Below are 16,862 nucleotides of genomic sequence, written 5' to 3' on the forward strand. Positions count from 1 at the left end.
TGGAAACTCCGAGGGTGGGGACTGACCCTCGTCCTGCGGCGCGGGGTACTGGATGGGACCCATGTCGACGAGGGCGGATGCGGGCCTAGGTTGTGTCCCCCGGAGTCGCGGGAAAGCCCAATGCGGGGTTCGCCAAAGGCTCACTCTCTGGCCCCAGTCCGGCTCGTGAGATTCTGGCCGCGGGTTTGCGGGGGAGGGGCGTCAAGCCTGGGTGCTCTTACGGGGACTCGGGCTCCTATCTTTGGACCCAGAACCGTGGCTAAAGGCAGCGTAGTGTCCCAGGCGCACTCAGGGTCGTGAACCTGGAGGTGGGACTCCCGCCTCGCAGGTCCGGAGAAAGTGTCAGGCGTCTGCGAGGAAGCCTACGTGCAAGAGTGCCCCGGAGAAAGCAGCCCAGGACAGCAAAGACCTGACCTCAGCCCTATCAGACAAGGACATTGAAATTTATTGAACAAATCCTTTATTTAGTTGTTTGTTTGGCATTTTTCGGCACAAGCTTTATAAAGAACAGAAGAACACTTTTTTTCACCGTGTACTCAGTCCTACAGAGCCCAAGCTGTGGGGCTGGTGCTCTTAACAATCAATAGAGGCTTCAGACTTTGCCACTTAGCACATTCTCCACGGCTCTGGTTACCTGATCAGCACTAAAGCTGTTCAAAGAGACATTCTTCTCTTGGCCAAATGCGTAGCGGGCCCAGAGTTTGGGCTGCACATCAGAACCCTCGCGGATTAGGATGGGCAGGCCAGGGTTCGCCTTCTTCAGCTCCACATAGTGCTTCTCGATGAGTTCCCTGATGCCCTGGCCTGGCTGCCGGGCGAGCAGTGACTCAGGTGGACGCGAATCTCTGCGTACGCCAAGTTTGGCCCCATCCCGCAACTCGCTGCGGCCCGCCGCTATCTCCCGGGGTGCCTAACTCCCCGCCCTAGGACTTCCGGCCAAGTTCTCCCTGAACAAATCCTTTAATTAAATTCGGAAGAGTTAATAGTTTCTAAGTGGCTCTGTGGTGATGAAGGTAGTGTTTATGAGAGCAAAAGCTTTAGATATAAAATCCATTCATCGGAAGCGTCCAGGATTCACCATTTAAAGAGTAGGACACGAGGGGCGCCTGGGTGGCTCAGTTGGTTAAGCGGCTGCCTTCGGCTCAGGTCATGATCCTGGATCGAGCCCTGCATCGGGCTCCCTGTTCGGCAGGAAGTCTGCTTCTCCCTCTGACCCTCTTCCCTCTCGTGCTCTCTATCTCTCATTCTCTCTCTCTCTCTCCCAAATAAATAAATAAAATCTTTAAAAAAAATGAGTAGGACATGAATGATAAATTAGCTCGTTATATTAGTGGAACTCCTCTCAGATGCTATGGGAGCAGAAAAATACCTGTTCCTCCTGAGGACAGTTGGGAAGACTTCACTGAGGGGGTGACTTGACTTTAGGATGCACATACTTTTCTGAGCTCTTCCCCAGAACTTCAAAAGACTGTGGTCCTCAATTTCTTTTGTTATCGGGACTCTTAATTCTCTTAAAGTTAGAGGACACCCAAAGACCTTTTGTGTGTGTGTGTGTGTGTGTGTGTGTGTGTTGTATCTATCCATCTGGATATCAATAGATAACTACAAAATGAATTTTACAAATATTTAGTTAATTAAAAGTAACAATAGAAAGTATGGTAAGTGAAGTAAGTCAGACAGACGGATACTGTATGATCTCATTTGTATGTGGAATCTTAAAACAACATGAAAAAAAAGAACTCATAGATACAGACAAAAGATTGTGGTTGGTGGGGAGGGTGTGGAAATGGGAGAAGAGGAGGTGCAAGCTTCCAACTCTAAAGTAAGTCATGGGAGTTTAATGTACAGCATGATATTTCAAATTTGCTAAGATAGTAAATCTTAAATGTCATCACAAGGAAAAAAAAATATAAGTATGTGGTGATGGATATTAACTAGACTTATTGTGTTGATTATTTCACAATATATACAAATATTGAATCAGGTACATCTGAAACTATATGTTATATGTCAATTATATCTCGATAATAAGTAAAAGTAACAATAATAAACCCATTACATGTTATCATAAATATCATTTTTGTGAAAAATAGCTTTTTCAAAAAAAAGAAGAGAGACATCGTTTACATTGTCTGGCTTAGTAGAAGACATCCCAAGTCTCATATCTGTTTCTGCATTATGTCTATTGGGATAAATTATTTTGGTTGAATTATAGGAAGAAAATCTCATAGAGAATTTTGGAAAAAGGAGAACCTGAGGGACCCTCTGAATAGGTCAGGGACTACAGTTTTATTATGGCAGGCTTCTTAATGTACAAATGAATCATTCAGGGAATTTGTTAAAATACGGATTCTGATTCACTAGATCTGGGGTGAGGTCTGAGATTGTGTATTTATAACCAGTTCCCAAGTATTGCTGAAGGTGCTGGTGGAGACTTGTCTTCCTTTATAATGTAAATGATTTTTTTAAAAAAATAATAGAGCCTGGCCTGTTAAATTAGTAGAAGTTTATTTTTGTTCAGTACAGATTTCCTGGTCTTTATAAGGAAAAAAAAAGGCCAATTTATTCAGTAAAGTTTTCTTGGTCTTCAAGAAATGGATGTTCCAACATACTGGCTGTCAACTCTTTGGATTTTCTTCTGCTTATTCTCTCTTGAACACTTTTAACTGACCTGAAAATCTTTATTCTCTCTGGCACTTCTTTCACTTTCTATTGTCTTGGTGTATTTTACTTAGAAATATTCCAAAGGTTTCCTTAAAGTAATATACGATATAAAATTTTAAGATAGAGGCAGACTGGAATATAAATTTGCTAATTATGTTGACAAATGATTCAGTGTTTCAGAGCAGTGGTTTCTTAGCCTCAGCACATTTTTTTCCTGAGAAAAAATTCCAAGTATGGAAAAGCTATATGGACAAATGTGTGCATTATAGTTTTATTTCTACTAGCAGGAAATTGGAACCAATCATTTTTGTTACAGGATTTTTCCTTTAGTGCTTGCTGTTCTTGATCACACCGCTTGGAAGAGTGAAGAGGTAGACCAGACCTGCAGAGTGGTGGGCAGCAAAGCAAAGTTTACTGAGCAATAGTAAAGTTCATTGAGTGATCATACAGGGGTCCCGAAGAGGGAGGGGCCTTGAAGGAGGGGACCGAAGAGGGTTGCTGTGGCTGGAGTTTCTAAGTCTAGCGGTTTTTATGGGCTTGTTGGAGGACTGTTTTAATCTGATTAAGCCTCCCTGCGCCTGTCATCCAATCAGGTTTTTATCACATGAGAAAGGGTGGAGACCTCCTTCCAGGGTGGTGTAAAACCCTTTTAAGCCTGGTTTCCTCTTAGGGCGGAGGCCCCTTGTCCCTGCCTTGTCCCACACACACATTCTGATCCTTGCTCCACTCTTCTTTTCCATAGAACTTACCATCTCCTCCTTTATTCTATAATTTGCCTCTTTACTATATTATTTATCATTATTCAGTCTCCCCTTCTAGAAATGTGAGCCTGAAGACAGGGATCTTTATTTTGCTCACTCTTGTTGCCCAAGCTACCTGAACAGTGCCTGGTACATAATGGGTACTCAGAAAGTATGTGTTGACCAAATGAATGAAAGAGCCATTAAAAATAATGATTTAGATGACTGAGTAGTAACCATGAAGGCTAAGGCCGACTTAAGTATAAAAATTGTAGTATTACATGTTCATAACCAAAGATTATCATTTAAATGTCATCTCACATGATATTAATAAATTCCACTAAAAGTTGCATGTAAAAGATAAACCTAAAGCAAAATGACAGAAAATGCATATTAAGTGTATTACTTAGCTTATGCTGTCATAACAAAATACCATAGACTGCATGGCTTGAACAACACATTTATTTCTCATGATTCTAAAGGCTACATAATTGAAGATCAAAGTGCTAGCCAATTCAGTTCCTGAGCTCTATTTCTTGCTAGTGGATGGCTACCTTCTCCCTATGACCTTTCCTTGTTGTGTGCACACAGGGAGAAAGAGAACTAATTCTCTCTTCCTCTTATAAGGCCACAAATCCTCTTAGATTAGGACCCCACTCTTATGACCTCATTTAACTAATTACCTCCTCAAAGCCCTATTTCCAAATACAATCACAGTGGGGGTTAGAGCTTCAACGTGTATTTGGGAGTGATGCAGTTCAGTTCATAGCATCAAATAAAAATACATAAGCTAAAACAAAATAATTCATTACAGGGGAAAAAAAAGTTGAGACAACCTAATTGCCGATAAACAAAACTGTCTTTTAAACAAAAACACTAAGAAGAAAGAGAGGAGGGGGAAAGGAAAGAAAGAAAAGAAAGAAAAAAAAAAGCAGGGTCCATCTAAGGAAGAGAGAAACCCCAAACAGAATTTCGTGCAAAACAACCTTTGCCAAAATTTGGATATACGATAAAAAGTTTTTTAGATATGAGGTTGAAAATATACAAAGTGATACACAGATTCTCATACTCTTCTCAGGAGTGCCCCAAGAGGGAAATAAACCTGAAGACCACAGAACTAAAGGAACTACAGAGCAGTCTTATTTTAAGATTAATATGGGGGGACAAGGAGAAGGAAGGGTCAGTTTCTGAAGATCTTGATTAATTCTGTGCTAATCCTTACAGAGATTCATGGACATTTTTATTTACACCCAGGTTTCCTCTAATATGGGAATAACATCCCCATAATTTATATCTTACACACCGGCCATTTCAAATTGTACGATTCTGAATGAAATATTAATCTGGATTCCGGAAAAATGTTAATATTATCTTAAACATCATAGTGACATGAAAACTTACCAATATTACTCTGTGGTGGTATTTGAATTTTACATAATTTAATTCACATCATGTGACAACACTGTTTTACCTCAGCTCAGACCTGTGGTTAGTCATAGCCATGATGTCCTCATTCTGGGTTTGGAAGTGAAGAGTGAGTTGAATAAAGACAAACTACTTGATCTCATCTAGATGAGGTAGATCCTATCAAAAGTGGTGATGCTCAAATTTGAACAGGTCTGTCAAATTTCAGAGTCTTTCTACTTACCTCTGTAGTTTGTCTATGGGGGGGGGAAATCAGTGTTTTTCCATGTCGTTAAATTGAACTAACCTTCCGTGTTGTTCAGTGGCACTAATGTGGATATGAAGAGTAACAATTCACTTAATTTTCTTAATGTATATGTATATTTTTAAGATGTTCTCATTCCGGAGGGGAAGAACGTCTAGAAAGTCCTTCTGCTAAAAAATTAACAGATATCGGAATTAGAAGAATCTTTTCTTCAGAACATGACATTTTCCGGGAAAGTGTAAGGAAGTTTTTTCAAGAAGAAGTGATTCCTTACCACGCAGAGTAAGTGGCACATTTTCCTTTAAAGTAATATGCATAAAGGGAACCATAAGAACCACTTCCTAGAATGCTGCATGTTGTTCTACAGAAAATATACTGTGTTAATTGCTCTATTAACATTTTGCTCTCTTAACTCTAACACTATCATACTTAACTATATAACTATAAACTTAAGGATTCTTAAGAATCCTGAGATTCTTGGGGCACCTGGGTGGCTCAGTTGTTAGGCATTTGCCTTTGCCTCGGGTTGTGATCTCAGGGTCCTGGGATCGAGCCCCGCATCTGGCTCCCTGCTCCTTGGGAAGCCTGGTTCTCCCTCTCCCACTCCCCCTGCTTGTATTCCCTCTCTTGCTGTCTCTCTCTCTGTTAAATAAATAAATAAAATCTTAAAAAAAAAAAGAATCCTGAGATTCTTAAGTTAGTTAGCTATTTAAATAAATTTTAAAATATACAATTAAAAATAAGAAAATTTTGAAAATTTGCAACTCATTCTAAGAATAGTAATTTGAATACTCTGGTTAAGTGGCAGTTAAGTAAGTAGTTACATATTTTTTTTCTGCTTCATGGAAGAATTAAAAAACATAAAAGCTCAACAGGCCAGCATAATGCAAATCTTGGTTGGCAATTGGCCACCTTAAAGTACTTCTACTACTGGATCAGATGTTTATTGATTAACTGATTAATTACTGATTACCTGCTTTGTTGACCAAAAACCTGTCATTTCTATGAAAATAGGATTTTGCTTTATTTCTAAAATTCACTCACTGTCAATTCTTTACTACAATTAAAATATTTTTAAAACATTGTTGGGGGGCACCTAGGTGGCTCAGTTGGTTGAGCAGCCCACTCTTGATTTCTGCTTAGGTCTTGAATTCAGGATCAAGCCCCGCCCCCAGCAGGCTCTGCGCTCAGCCTGGAGCCTGCTTAAGATTCTCTCTCTGGGGCGCCTGGGTGGCTCAGATGGTTAAGCGTCTGCCTTCGGCTCAGATCATGATCCCAGGGTCCTGGGATCGAGTCCCGCGTCGGGCTCCCTGCTCCTTGGGAGCCTGCTTCTCCCTCTGCCTCTCTCTCTCTCTCTCTCTGTCTGTCTTTCATGAATAAATAAATAAAATCTTTAAAAAAAAAAGATTCTCTCTCTCTCTCTCTCTCCCTCTCTCTCACCTACCCACCCCGCCTCCCCGGCCTGTACGCTCTGTCTCTCTAAAAAAAAAAAAAAAAAAAATTAAATACCTTCCATTGAGATTTTATTAATGCTTTCTCAGTAAAAATGACCAAAATTAGCTAAACTTGATGTCATGACTGGTCTTTGGTGAAAAGCAACTTTCTTAAAAGACAAAAGAAGTGCACCTGGGTAGTTCAGTTAAGCGTCAGACTCTTGATTTCTGCTCAGGTCATGATCTCAGGTTCCTTGGATCGAGCCCTGTGTCGGGCTGTGCACTGAGCATGGAGCCTGCTTAAGATTCTCTCTCTTGGGGCACCTGGGTGGCTCAGTTGGTTAAGCAACTGCCTTTGGCTCAGGTCATGATCCCAGGGTCCTGAGATTGAGCCCTGCATCAGGCTCCCTGCTCAGTAGGGAGCCTGCTTCTCCCTCTCCTGCTCCCTGCTTGTGCTCTCCCTCTCTGTCAAATAAATAAATAAAATCTTAAAAAAAAAAAAAAAAGATTCTCCCGATCCCTTTGCCCTTCCCCCCACTCACGTGTGCACACTCTCTTTCTCTCTAAATAAGTAAATAATAAATAAAAATCTTTAAGAAAGAAAGTAGGAAAAAGTTTTGCTCTTGGACAATCTTTTTTGTTTATTGCTTTGCTGATTTGAAACTTTGTTCCACAAAAATTGTTGTGAAGATTTGAAGTAAAAATGATGGAAGTCGACAAATTTTAGGTTAATGATAAAAATATTTCCAAAGGTACTTTAGGCAATAATTACATCAAAACATACATGATAATCAAACTCTTAAAATTTCTTGAGGTATCTGTGTTTGCCTTTAATCAATATCTTCAAAAATATACCTCATACTTACTATATCTAACTACCACTTAAAAAAAAAAAATAAAAGTTCTCAGATTCTTTATCTCTGACTTGCCATCTCTTTCCTCATTATGCCATTCTCATTTTTAAAGAAGAAAAGCAGAGGTTGCACAATCTTATGCAAATATCTAATCTTTTCAGTTCATTTGACAGCTCAGCTGCAAGATGCTTTTGTTCTTTTATTGCTCCTACTTAAACTTAAGATTGCCTGCTCTTGTCACCTTTTATATATGCTCATCCCAGTAAGTTCAGCACTTTAAGGAAACATACAGAGGGCAATTGCCTTTACAGGACAGTTGGACAAATTCCCATGACTATATGGCACAACTAAGATCCCATCCTAAGAGTACCAGCTGAGAGAAACTGTACCCATGAATATAAATGGATGTAATTTGCAGGTCCAATGAATAGTCAAGGGAGAAGAGAAGTGGCAAATAGGAAGAAGTAAGAAGAGAACAAGAAGGAGGAGAAACAATAAAACAGAGGCAAATAGAAAGTTATGGCCAATGTCAACGACAATTACCTCAAATTAAGGGAACATTCCTACACAATATCACTCATAAGTTCAAATTATGACCATTAAAATAATATGAAAAAATGTTTCTGATTTTAAAATGTTTGCTGTTTGCAGATGGGAGAAAGCTGGAGAAGTGAGTAAGGAGCTTTGGGAAAAAGCTGGAAAACAGGGACTGCTGGGTGTCAATATTGCTGAGCTTCATGGTGGTATTGGTGGGGACTTTTATTCAGCAGCTGTTGTTTGGGAGGAACAGTAAGTATGCACACATTTGAAGTGGAGTCTTGTTTCTTAAGCACACTGCTCACTTTTCTGAGAAGATGATAAATTATGCTTTCTAATCTTATAATATTGAAAACAGTATAAACTGTGAATGAATAAACCCCTTATATACTCTTGTGCATTTTTTTTAATGTGGGAAGATAAGAAAATGCCCTTTTAAACTGTTAGAATAGATGCTATTGAAAATTGAAGAGATCCCTTCATTTTTAATTGCTTCATGTTTACTTTTCTCCTTTTAAAAAGCTATTTAAAAAAAAAAGTGGAAAAATATTTCCACCAAATATACTTAAAGTTTAATGTATAAGAAGAAATAAAGATTTCAATTGATGCATGGGCACAGGATTTGAACTAACAGTTCATCAAAACAAAATTCAAATATGTTCTTTTCGATGAAAAAAGTTCATCCTTATTACCAATGAAATGCAAGTTAAATTAGTATCATTTTGAGTATTTGCAAAAGTCGGTGAAAATTCAAAATCATAATATGCATTGCTGACAAGGTTGCAGTGAAAATGAGATACTCATACTATTAGTGGCATTATCAATTAGGTCAATCAATACTTTGGGGATTAAAAATGTGGATACATATAAAAAATTGAAAATATTTCTGCTTTTTGATCTAGGATGCTACTTTGGGGAGTTTATCTTAAGGAAATAATTTTGTAGAAAAAAGAGGCAGTGTGTACCAAAATCATTGTCATGTTAGATCATAGTCCTCCAAATATGGAAGCAATCTAAATGTCTGGTAGTGGGAGAATGAGTAAGTAAATTATATTACATAAACAATTTTGAGTACTTTACAGCTATTTCATATTATTGTTGTGACAACTGTGTTAAAAAAGGACTTTTTCATGTTGCATAATTAAAAAAAATAGTTAAGTACAAATTCACACCATGACTGCAACTATATTAGAATATATCCTTATGGCAAAGGTAATTTGCCAAAATGAAAATAGTTGCTATATTAGGGTAATACAATTGTAGGTGATTAATACTTTTACATGTTTGATCTTTTAATTTGTTAGGTAAGTATTCATGGAGCTCTGTTAGAGTACTGTTAATTGTGCTAGAGCCAGAAATTAAAAGATTAATAAAAACAAAGAGAAAATCTTAAGGAACTTCCTAGGTTTGTGCAGAGAGAGGCTATTACCACACAATGTGATAAGACTTAATAATTTGTTGTTGTTTAATTGAAAATCAAAGACACTAAAAGCAGAACAAAATAATTTTGTGCTTTAAATTTTCTTCTTTTTTTCTCTTTAAGAGCATATTCGAATTGTACAGGCCCAGGTTTTAGTCTTCATTCAGATATTGTCATGCCCTATATTGTAAACTATGGCTCAGAAGAACAGATTAAGCACTTCATCCCCCAGATGACCAGTGGGAAATATATTGGTGCCATCGCAATGACAGAGCCTGGGGCTGGAAGGTAAATCAGCATTCATTTGGTTTTAAAGTTTTGGAAGCAGTGCCCAACAGCAAATATTTTCTTAGTACTCACTACATACAACCCTTTGAACAATACGCAAGGAGGCATACGAAGATGAACAAAGCATAATTTACAGCCTAAGTGACTTCAAACTCCAGTAGGAAAACAAGGCCTTATCATATATGAATAATAATAAAACATTATAATATATGCTGTTTTGAAATATTAATATGAGGTAATGCAAATAAAATGGTAGGATATGACTTGAATTTGGAGCGTGATGACTCTTGGATGTGATGGGACATTCACATGGAAATGTCCCTCAGACTATTAGAAATAGGAGTTTGGAACTCTGGAGACAGACTGGGGCGCAAAGAATTGGAGCAATGGGAATAAATAAGATCATTTATTCAGTCATTCGAAGGTTACTTACTAAGTGCCTTTAATGTGCCAGTTACACAGTGGCAAACAAAACAGATGTGTTTGTTGTGCTTACTGAGGAGAATGACAAGAAACACATAAATAAATAGATCCCTAATTTTAAATTCTGATGAGTACTATGAAGGGAACGTGGTGCTGTGCTAGAGACTAATGGAGCATGTGTGTTTGTTGGGAAAGGAAAAAATGAATTTAGATACGAGTGCCAGAGAAGGCCTATAAAAAGTGGTTACATATAAACTGAGATGTGTCAGCTTTGTAATATAACTTGAAGTCTGGAATTGTGATACCTCCAGTCTTGTTTTACTTTTTCAAGATTGCTTTGCTATTTCGGGTCTTTTGTGAATCTGTACAAATTATAGGATTGTTTGTTCAAGTTCTGTGAAAAATGCTATTGGTGTTTTGATAGGGATTGCATTAAATCTGTAGGTTGCTTTGGGTAGTGTAGACACTTTAACAATATTTGTTCTTCCATTCCATAAGCATGGAATGTCTGTCCATTTCTTTGTGTTGTCTTGAATTTCTTTCATCAGAGTACGGGTTTTTCACCTCTTTGGTTAAGCTTATTCCTAGATATTTTATGATTTTTGCTGCAATTGTACATGGGATTATTTCTTTTTTTTTTTTAAGATTTTATTTATTTATTTGACGAGAGAGACACAAGAGAGAGAGGGAACACAAGCAGGGGGAGTGGGAGAGGGAGAAGCAGGCTTCCCTGATCCCGGGACCCTGGGACCATGACCTGAGCCGAAGGCAGACGCTTAATGATGAGCCACCCAGGCACCCCCATGGGATTATTTTCTTAATTTCTCTTTCTGCTGCTTCATTATTAGTGTATAGGAATGCAACAGATTTCCATATGTGGATTTTGTATCCTGCAATTTTACTGAATTCATTTATCAGTTTGAGTAGATTTTTGGTAGAGTCTTTCAGGTTTTCTGTTATATACTCCTGTCATCTGCAAATAGTAAAAGTTTTACTTCTTCCTTACCAATTTGGATGCCTTTTCTTTCTTTTTGTTGTTTGGTTGCTGTGGCTAGGACTTGCAGTACTATGTTCAGTAAAAGTGGTGAGACTGTATAACCTTGTGTTGTTCCTGACCTAGGGGGAAAGCTCTTGTTTTTCCCCATTGAGTATGTTTTAGGTTTTTCATACAAGGCCTTTATTATGTTGAGATATGTTCCCCCAGACCTACTTTGTTGAGAGTTTTTATCATGAATGGATGTTGTACTTTGTCAAATGCTTTTTCTGCATCTATTGAAACAATCATATGGTTTTTATCCTGTCTCTTACTGATGTAACATATCACATTGATCGATTTATGAATATTGAACCACCCTTGTATCCTGGGAATAAATCCCACTTGATCATGGTGAATGATTTTTTTAATGTACTTTTGGATTTTTTTTTAAGATTTTTATTTATTCACTAGAGAGAGAGAGAGAGAGAACGAGCAGGGGAGAGAGGCAGAGGGAGAAGCAGACGCCCCACTGAGCAGGGAGCCAAATGTGGGGCTTGATCCCAGAACCTGGAGATAATGACCTGAGCCAAAGGCAGATGCTTAACCATCTGAGCCACCCATTCATGTTGCTAGTATTTTGTTGAGGATTTTTACATCTATTTTCATCAGAGATAATTGGCCTGTAGTTCTTTCTCTTTTTTTGTGGGAGTCTATTTAGTTTTGGCATCAAGGTAGTACTAGCTTCATAGAATGAGTTTGGAAGTGTTCCTTCCTCTTTTATTTTTTGGAATAGTTCGAGAATAATAGGTTTTAACTCTTCTTTAAATGTTTTATAGAATTTGCCTGTGAAGCTGACCAGTCTTGAACTTTTTTTTGTTGGGAGTTCTTTTTTTATTATTGATTCAATTTCATTGCTGGTGATTGGTCTGTTCAAATTTCCTATATTTTCCTGCTTCAGTTTTGGTAGGTTATATGTTTCTATGAATTTATCCATTTCTTCTAGGTTATCTAATCGTTGGTATATAATTTTTCATAATATACTCTTACAATTGTTTGGGTTTCTGTGGTGTTGGTTGTTATTTTTCCTTTCATTTGTGATTTTATTTGGGTCATCTTTTTTTTTTTTTTTGATGAGTCTGGCTGGACATTTATCAATTTTGTTGAGCTTTCCAAAGAACCAGCTCCTGGTTTCATTCATCTGTTGTATTGTGTTTTTTATTTTTAGTTTCTATATCATTTATTTCTGCTCTATTATTCCTTCCTTCTGCTCTTTTGGGGTTTTGTTTGTTCTTCTTTTTCTAGTTCCTTTAGGTGTGAGGTTAGGTTGTTTATTTGAGATTTTTTTTGCTTCTTCAGGGAGATCTGTACTGCTATAAACTTCCCTCTTAGAACCACTTTTGCTGCATCCCAAAGATTTTGGGCTGTTGTGTTTTCATTTTCATTTGTTTCCATGTACTTTTTGATTTCTTCTTTGATTTCTTGGTTGACCCATTCATTGTTTAGTAGCTCCTTGAATTTGTGGCCTTTCTAGATTTTTTTCTCATGGTTGATTTCCAGTTTCATAGTGTTATGGTCAAAAAAGATGCATGGTATGACTTTGATCTTCTTAAATTTGTTGAAACTTATTTTATGGCCTAATATGTGATCTATTCTGGAGAATGATGACTGCCTTAGATCCAGGGTATTCTGATACCAGCTGTGTGATTGTGGGCAAAATCTTTGAGCCTCAATGTCTGTATCAGTGATACTTATTTAGTAGGGTTATTGTGAGGGTCTGAATTCTTGGTAACACTAAGTAGTATATTTTAAAACCATTTTTAATATTTCATATTTACCATTCAAAGTTTTTTTTAATTAAACCACAAACTTAGTTGTGTCATTACCTTTATTACCTTTAATATGTCCCTACATAGAAGTATTATTTTAATAAGCCATGTACAGTCTTTAGAAACTAATATTTCATACTAATTTACGATGAAAAAAATACAATAGTGCACAGCTTTAAAATGTTCTTTATAATCATCTCTCCTTTTACTGAAAACAAAACTATATAAGTTTTTGTCATTTAACTCATCTTTCAAACAGGTGGCCTTGTTTCCAATGTCAAGTGTCCCCAGGATCACCTCCAGGTTCTGTGATTTGCTCAGAGTCACAGGATTCAGCTTCTAATTGTATGCACCACTATAATTTATTTCAGGGAAAGAATACGAACAAAATCAGCAAAAGAAAAGCCTCATGGACTGAAATTCATAGAAAACCAGGAGCAGCTTCCAAGAGCTCTCTTTTAAATGACGTTCCGCAGGACTTGTTTAATTCCTTTAGTGGCAAGTTGTGAGAATATGTGTGGAATGTTATCTACCAGGGTAGCTCATTAGAGACTCAGTGCCCAGAATTTTATTGGAATTTGGTCACATATACTGTTTGTCTAGCATGTAACAAAAGTTGAGACTCCCAGAAGAAAAACAAGTGTTTAGCATCAATCGTTATTTGTTCAAACAGTTTAGGTACAGTGCATTACCCTTCTCTGTTCTGGGAGTGGTGGGAACCCTCCTGCCAAATTCACAGATGCCAACCAAAACCCAAACTTGTAATCAGGACTTTCTAAGGATAGCAGCCTGAGACCTATTTATTTATTTGTCAGAGAGAGAGACAGAGAGTGTGCACAAGCAGGGGGAGTGGCAGGCGGAGGGAGAAGCAGGCTCCCCGCTGAGCAAGGAGCCTGATGCAGGACTCGATTCCAGGACCCTGGGCAGACACTTAACCGACTGAGCCACCCAGGTGTCCCATTTGAGATCCTGTTATGTGCAAAGCAATATGCTAGGTGAAGGGCATATAAACTTGATATACAGCATGTCCTCAGAAGGTTTGAGTCTGGTAAGTGGGGTAGGCAAGAAAGATCAGATCTTTTTAATTAATCACTGAAATACAAGATAAATGCTCTAAGAGAGTGTGTTATTTTCCTATGGTTTCAGTGGTAACAAATTACCACAAACTTGGTGGCTTAGAAAGACAGAAACGTATTCTCTCACAATTCTGAAGGCCAGAAGTCCAAAATCAGTATAAATCCAGCCCAAATCAAGGTATCAGCAGGGCTGCACTCCCTCTCGACATTCTAGGGCAGAATCCATTCCCTGCCTCTTCCATTTCCTGGTGTCTGACCATTTCTGGCCTTCTTATCTTACCATTCCATTCCAGCCTGCCTCTGTGGTCATGTTGCCCCCTCTTCTGTCTGTATAATTTCTGTCTGCCTCTCTTTCACAAAGACATTTGCATTTAAGGTCCATCCATCAGATAATCCAAGATAGTCTCCCCATCTCGAGATCCTTAAATTAATCACATCTGCAAGACCCTTTTTCTATATAAGGTAACACTTCACAGTTCCAAGGATTAGGGTAACTGATGTAGACTCTTTATACATGATGTTACTCATTGTAGGATATTTACAAAAATTGGAAACTACCTAAATAGAGTGTTTTAAAAAATCATGATAAATCTTACGCAATGAATCATGGAACACTATATCAAAAACTAATAATGTAATATATGGTGACTAACATAACATAATAAAATAAAATTTTAAAAAATCATAAATCTATACAATGTAATTCTATGCTGATGATAAAAAAAAGATCTTATAGAAAAGGATTAGATATTATTTAGAGGTCAAAAGCATATAGTTTTATAAAAATACATATATGTGTGTATCTGTTTCCATTGAAAAAAATGATGGAAGGATGTATTTTAGAAATGTTTATTCCAGGAGGTAAAATTATTTTCAATATTTTTTTTGGGTCTGGGATATTGTCTATACTTTTCATATTTCAATTGTGAATATTTTATGTTTTGAAATCTATTCCACTTTTAGAGCAGGCTTGTTAGAGGAAGCATTTGAGACATAGTCTTTTAATTTTTTTTTTAGGAGCTTTTTTTTTCTTTTAAAGATTTTATTTATTTATTTATTTGAGAACATGAGTTGGGGGAGGGGCAGAGGGAAAGGGAGAGGGAGAAGCAGACTCCCCGCTGAGTGGGGAACCAGAGAGATCATGACCTGAGAGGTCATGACCTGTGCCAAAGACTGAGCCACCTAGGCACCCCGGATTACGAATTTTTAATGCTTGGACTGAAAAATCACAGGCGGGGTTTTTCATAAAGTTATTGGTCCACCTCTGGCAGGGCAAGGATCTGCCCCTCACCCAGCAAGGTCTTGGGAGTGGGGGGAGCTCCTTCTGTAGCATGGTACAGTGACGCCCCAACCAAGAGACAAAAAAGCAAGAAGTATAAGGAGCACCCACCTGCCAGGCACAACGCAAGGTACTTTCAAGTGTTATCTCACTTAATCCCCACACCAACCCCATGAGGTAGGGATCCCCATTTTACAGATGAGCATCCTGAGGCTTAGAAGGGTTCATCAAATTTGTCCAAAGTCATAAATTTTACAAAGTCATGAAGTCTCAAAGCCGAGATGAAGAAAGCCAGGTCTTCTGGTCTTCCCCACTCTGCCACACTGAATTCTTTCTCTGATCCAGCCTCAGTCTCCCGTAAGAAGTTCACTCTTAACATCCATATCCCTGGTCCCTCTGACTGAGGGTACTCCAGTCTCAGCACGGATCTCTTCGGGTGCTCTTGGGGCAGGGTCAACCTAGGTCCCCCAGTGCCCAACCAGTCCTGGACTACGCTCATTTCCCCAAAGGACACCCCAGTCTGGGCCATACCAAAGGGTCCAGGGTTCATGCCCAGGAAGAGCACTTCCTTGGGGCCCTGGGAACAGTGGGTCACATAGCTGTGGTGTGGCTCCCATGCATACTCCACAGAAATGTGGATGATGCCCACAGGCTCTAAGAACTTCAGCTGGCTCAGTTCAGCATTGAGCCACAGCTCCTCCTCCAGGAAGCCCTCAGCCACGCTTCCAGGGCAAGGCTGGGGCTCTATCAGGGCACTGGCAGACTCATGGAGGGGCCCCAGTGGATAAGCCTGGGGCACAGCCATGTCACTGTCACCTTTTTAAATCCTCTTTAAAATGACCTTCTACCAGGGAGTCTTTCTCTGTGGACTCCTCCCATTTCTACAGCCCGAGTACACTCAAGGCTCAGCTGCCCACTTTGCATTTAAATTGTTTCTGAGGGTTTTCCAGGCTCTGGGTGTGTTTCCATCATGTCTGGGCCTCCCATGGGGCAGGGATCAGGGTTATTCTCCTTCATGGGACCTCAGGGTTGACAGAACAGTTTGATCCATCAACCTGTTCTCAGACCCTAGCCTGGTTCAGCTCTCGAGACACAGTCTTTTAAATAGCTAAGTTTTCTACTTGATCTTAGCCAAAAGGCTGAGAAGTGATTAAATAGCAAAGTTTTGATCAATGGAGATAGGGGAAGGAACCAAGGTGAATGGAGGCCGGCAGGTCCATGGTGGCTAATAATCTCAAATATAGTGGGCTTTGAGATGTCATTTTTTTAAAGATTTTATTTATTTGAGAGAGAGAGAATGAGAGATAGAGAGCACGAGAGGGAAGAGGGTCAGAGGGAGAAGCAGACTCCCTGCTGAGCAGGGAGCCCGATGTGGGACTCCATCCCAGGACTCCAGGATCATGACCTGAGCCGAAGGCAGTCGCTTAACCAACTGAGCCACCCAGGCGCCCTTGAGATGTCATCTGAGTCTAATATGGAGGTCTTGAATGCTACTTGGAATTTTTATGCTCTGTGAAAGCTGGCTAGTTTATGTAATCTTAATCAGATACATTTAGAATATGATACATCAGACATGATTTTTCAGTGCATTTGTGTGAACATTTCTAATATTAGAAGTCAATTTCTATCATGGTATAAGCAGTTTGAATTATCACATTATAGACATACATAAGATCT

The 16,862-nt window shown here is 38.8% G+C and overlaps 1 protein-coding gene and 2 pseudogenes across 1 annotated transcript in view; 1 reads left to right on the top strand and 2 right to left on the bottom strand.

The window, feature by feature from the left end:
- ACADL (acyl-CoA dehydrogenase long chain) overlaps positions 1–16,862 on the top strand; it is a 42,445-nt gene that overhangs the window by 383 nt on the left and 25,200 nt on the right. The window contains exons 2-4 of the mRNA XM_025892304.2: positions 5,200–5,355; positions 8,012–8,149; positions 9,441–9,605. Of these exons, the coding sequence (XP_025748089.1) occupies positions 5,200–5,355; positions 8,012–8,149; positions 9,441–9,605 (459 nt within the window). The remainder of the gene's footprint in view (positions 1–5,199; positions 5,356–8,011; positions 8,150–9,440; positions 9,606–16,862) is intronic.
- On the bottom strand, positions 470–2,151 carry LOC141374523 (NADH dehydrogenase [ubiquinone] 1 alpha subcomplex subunit 2-like; annotated as a pseudogene).
- On the bottom strand, positions 15,081–16,017 carry LOC112836163 (single-strand selective monofunctional uracil DNA glycosylase pseudogene; annotated as a pseudogene).

This window comes from Callorhinus ursinus, unplaced genomic scaffold (assembly GCF_003265705.2).
Source record: "Callorhinus ursinus isolate GAN/ISIS: 27379988/994484 unplaced genomic scaffold, GSC_fseal_2.0 scaffold2, whole genome shotgun sequence".
NCBI classification, from domain to species: Eukaryota; Metazoa; Chordata; class Mammalia; order Carnivora; family Otariidae; genus Callorhinus; species Callorhinus ursinus.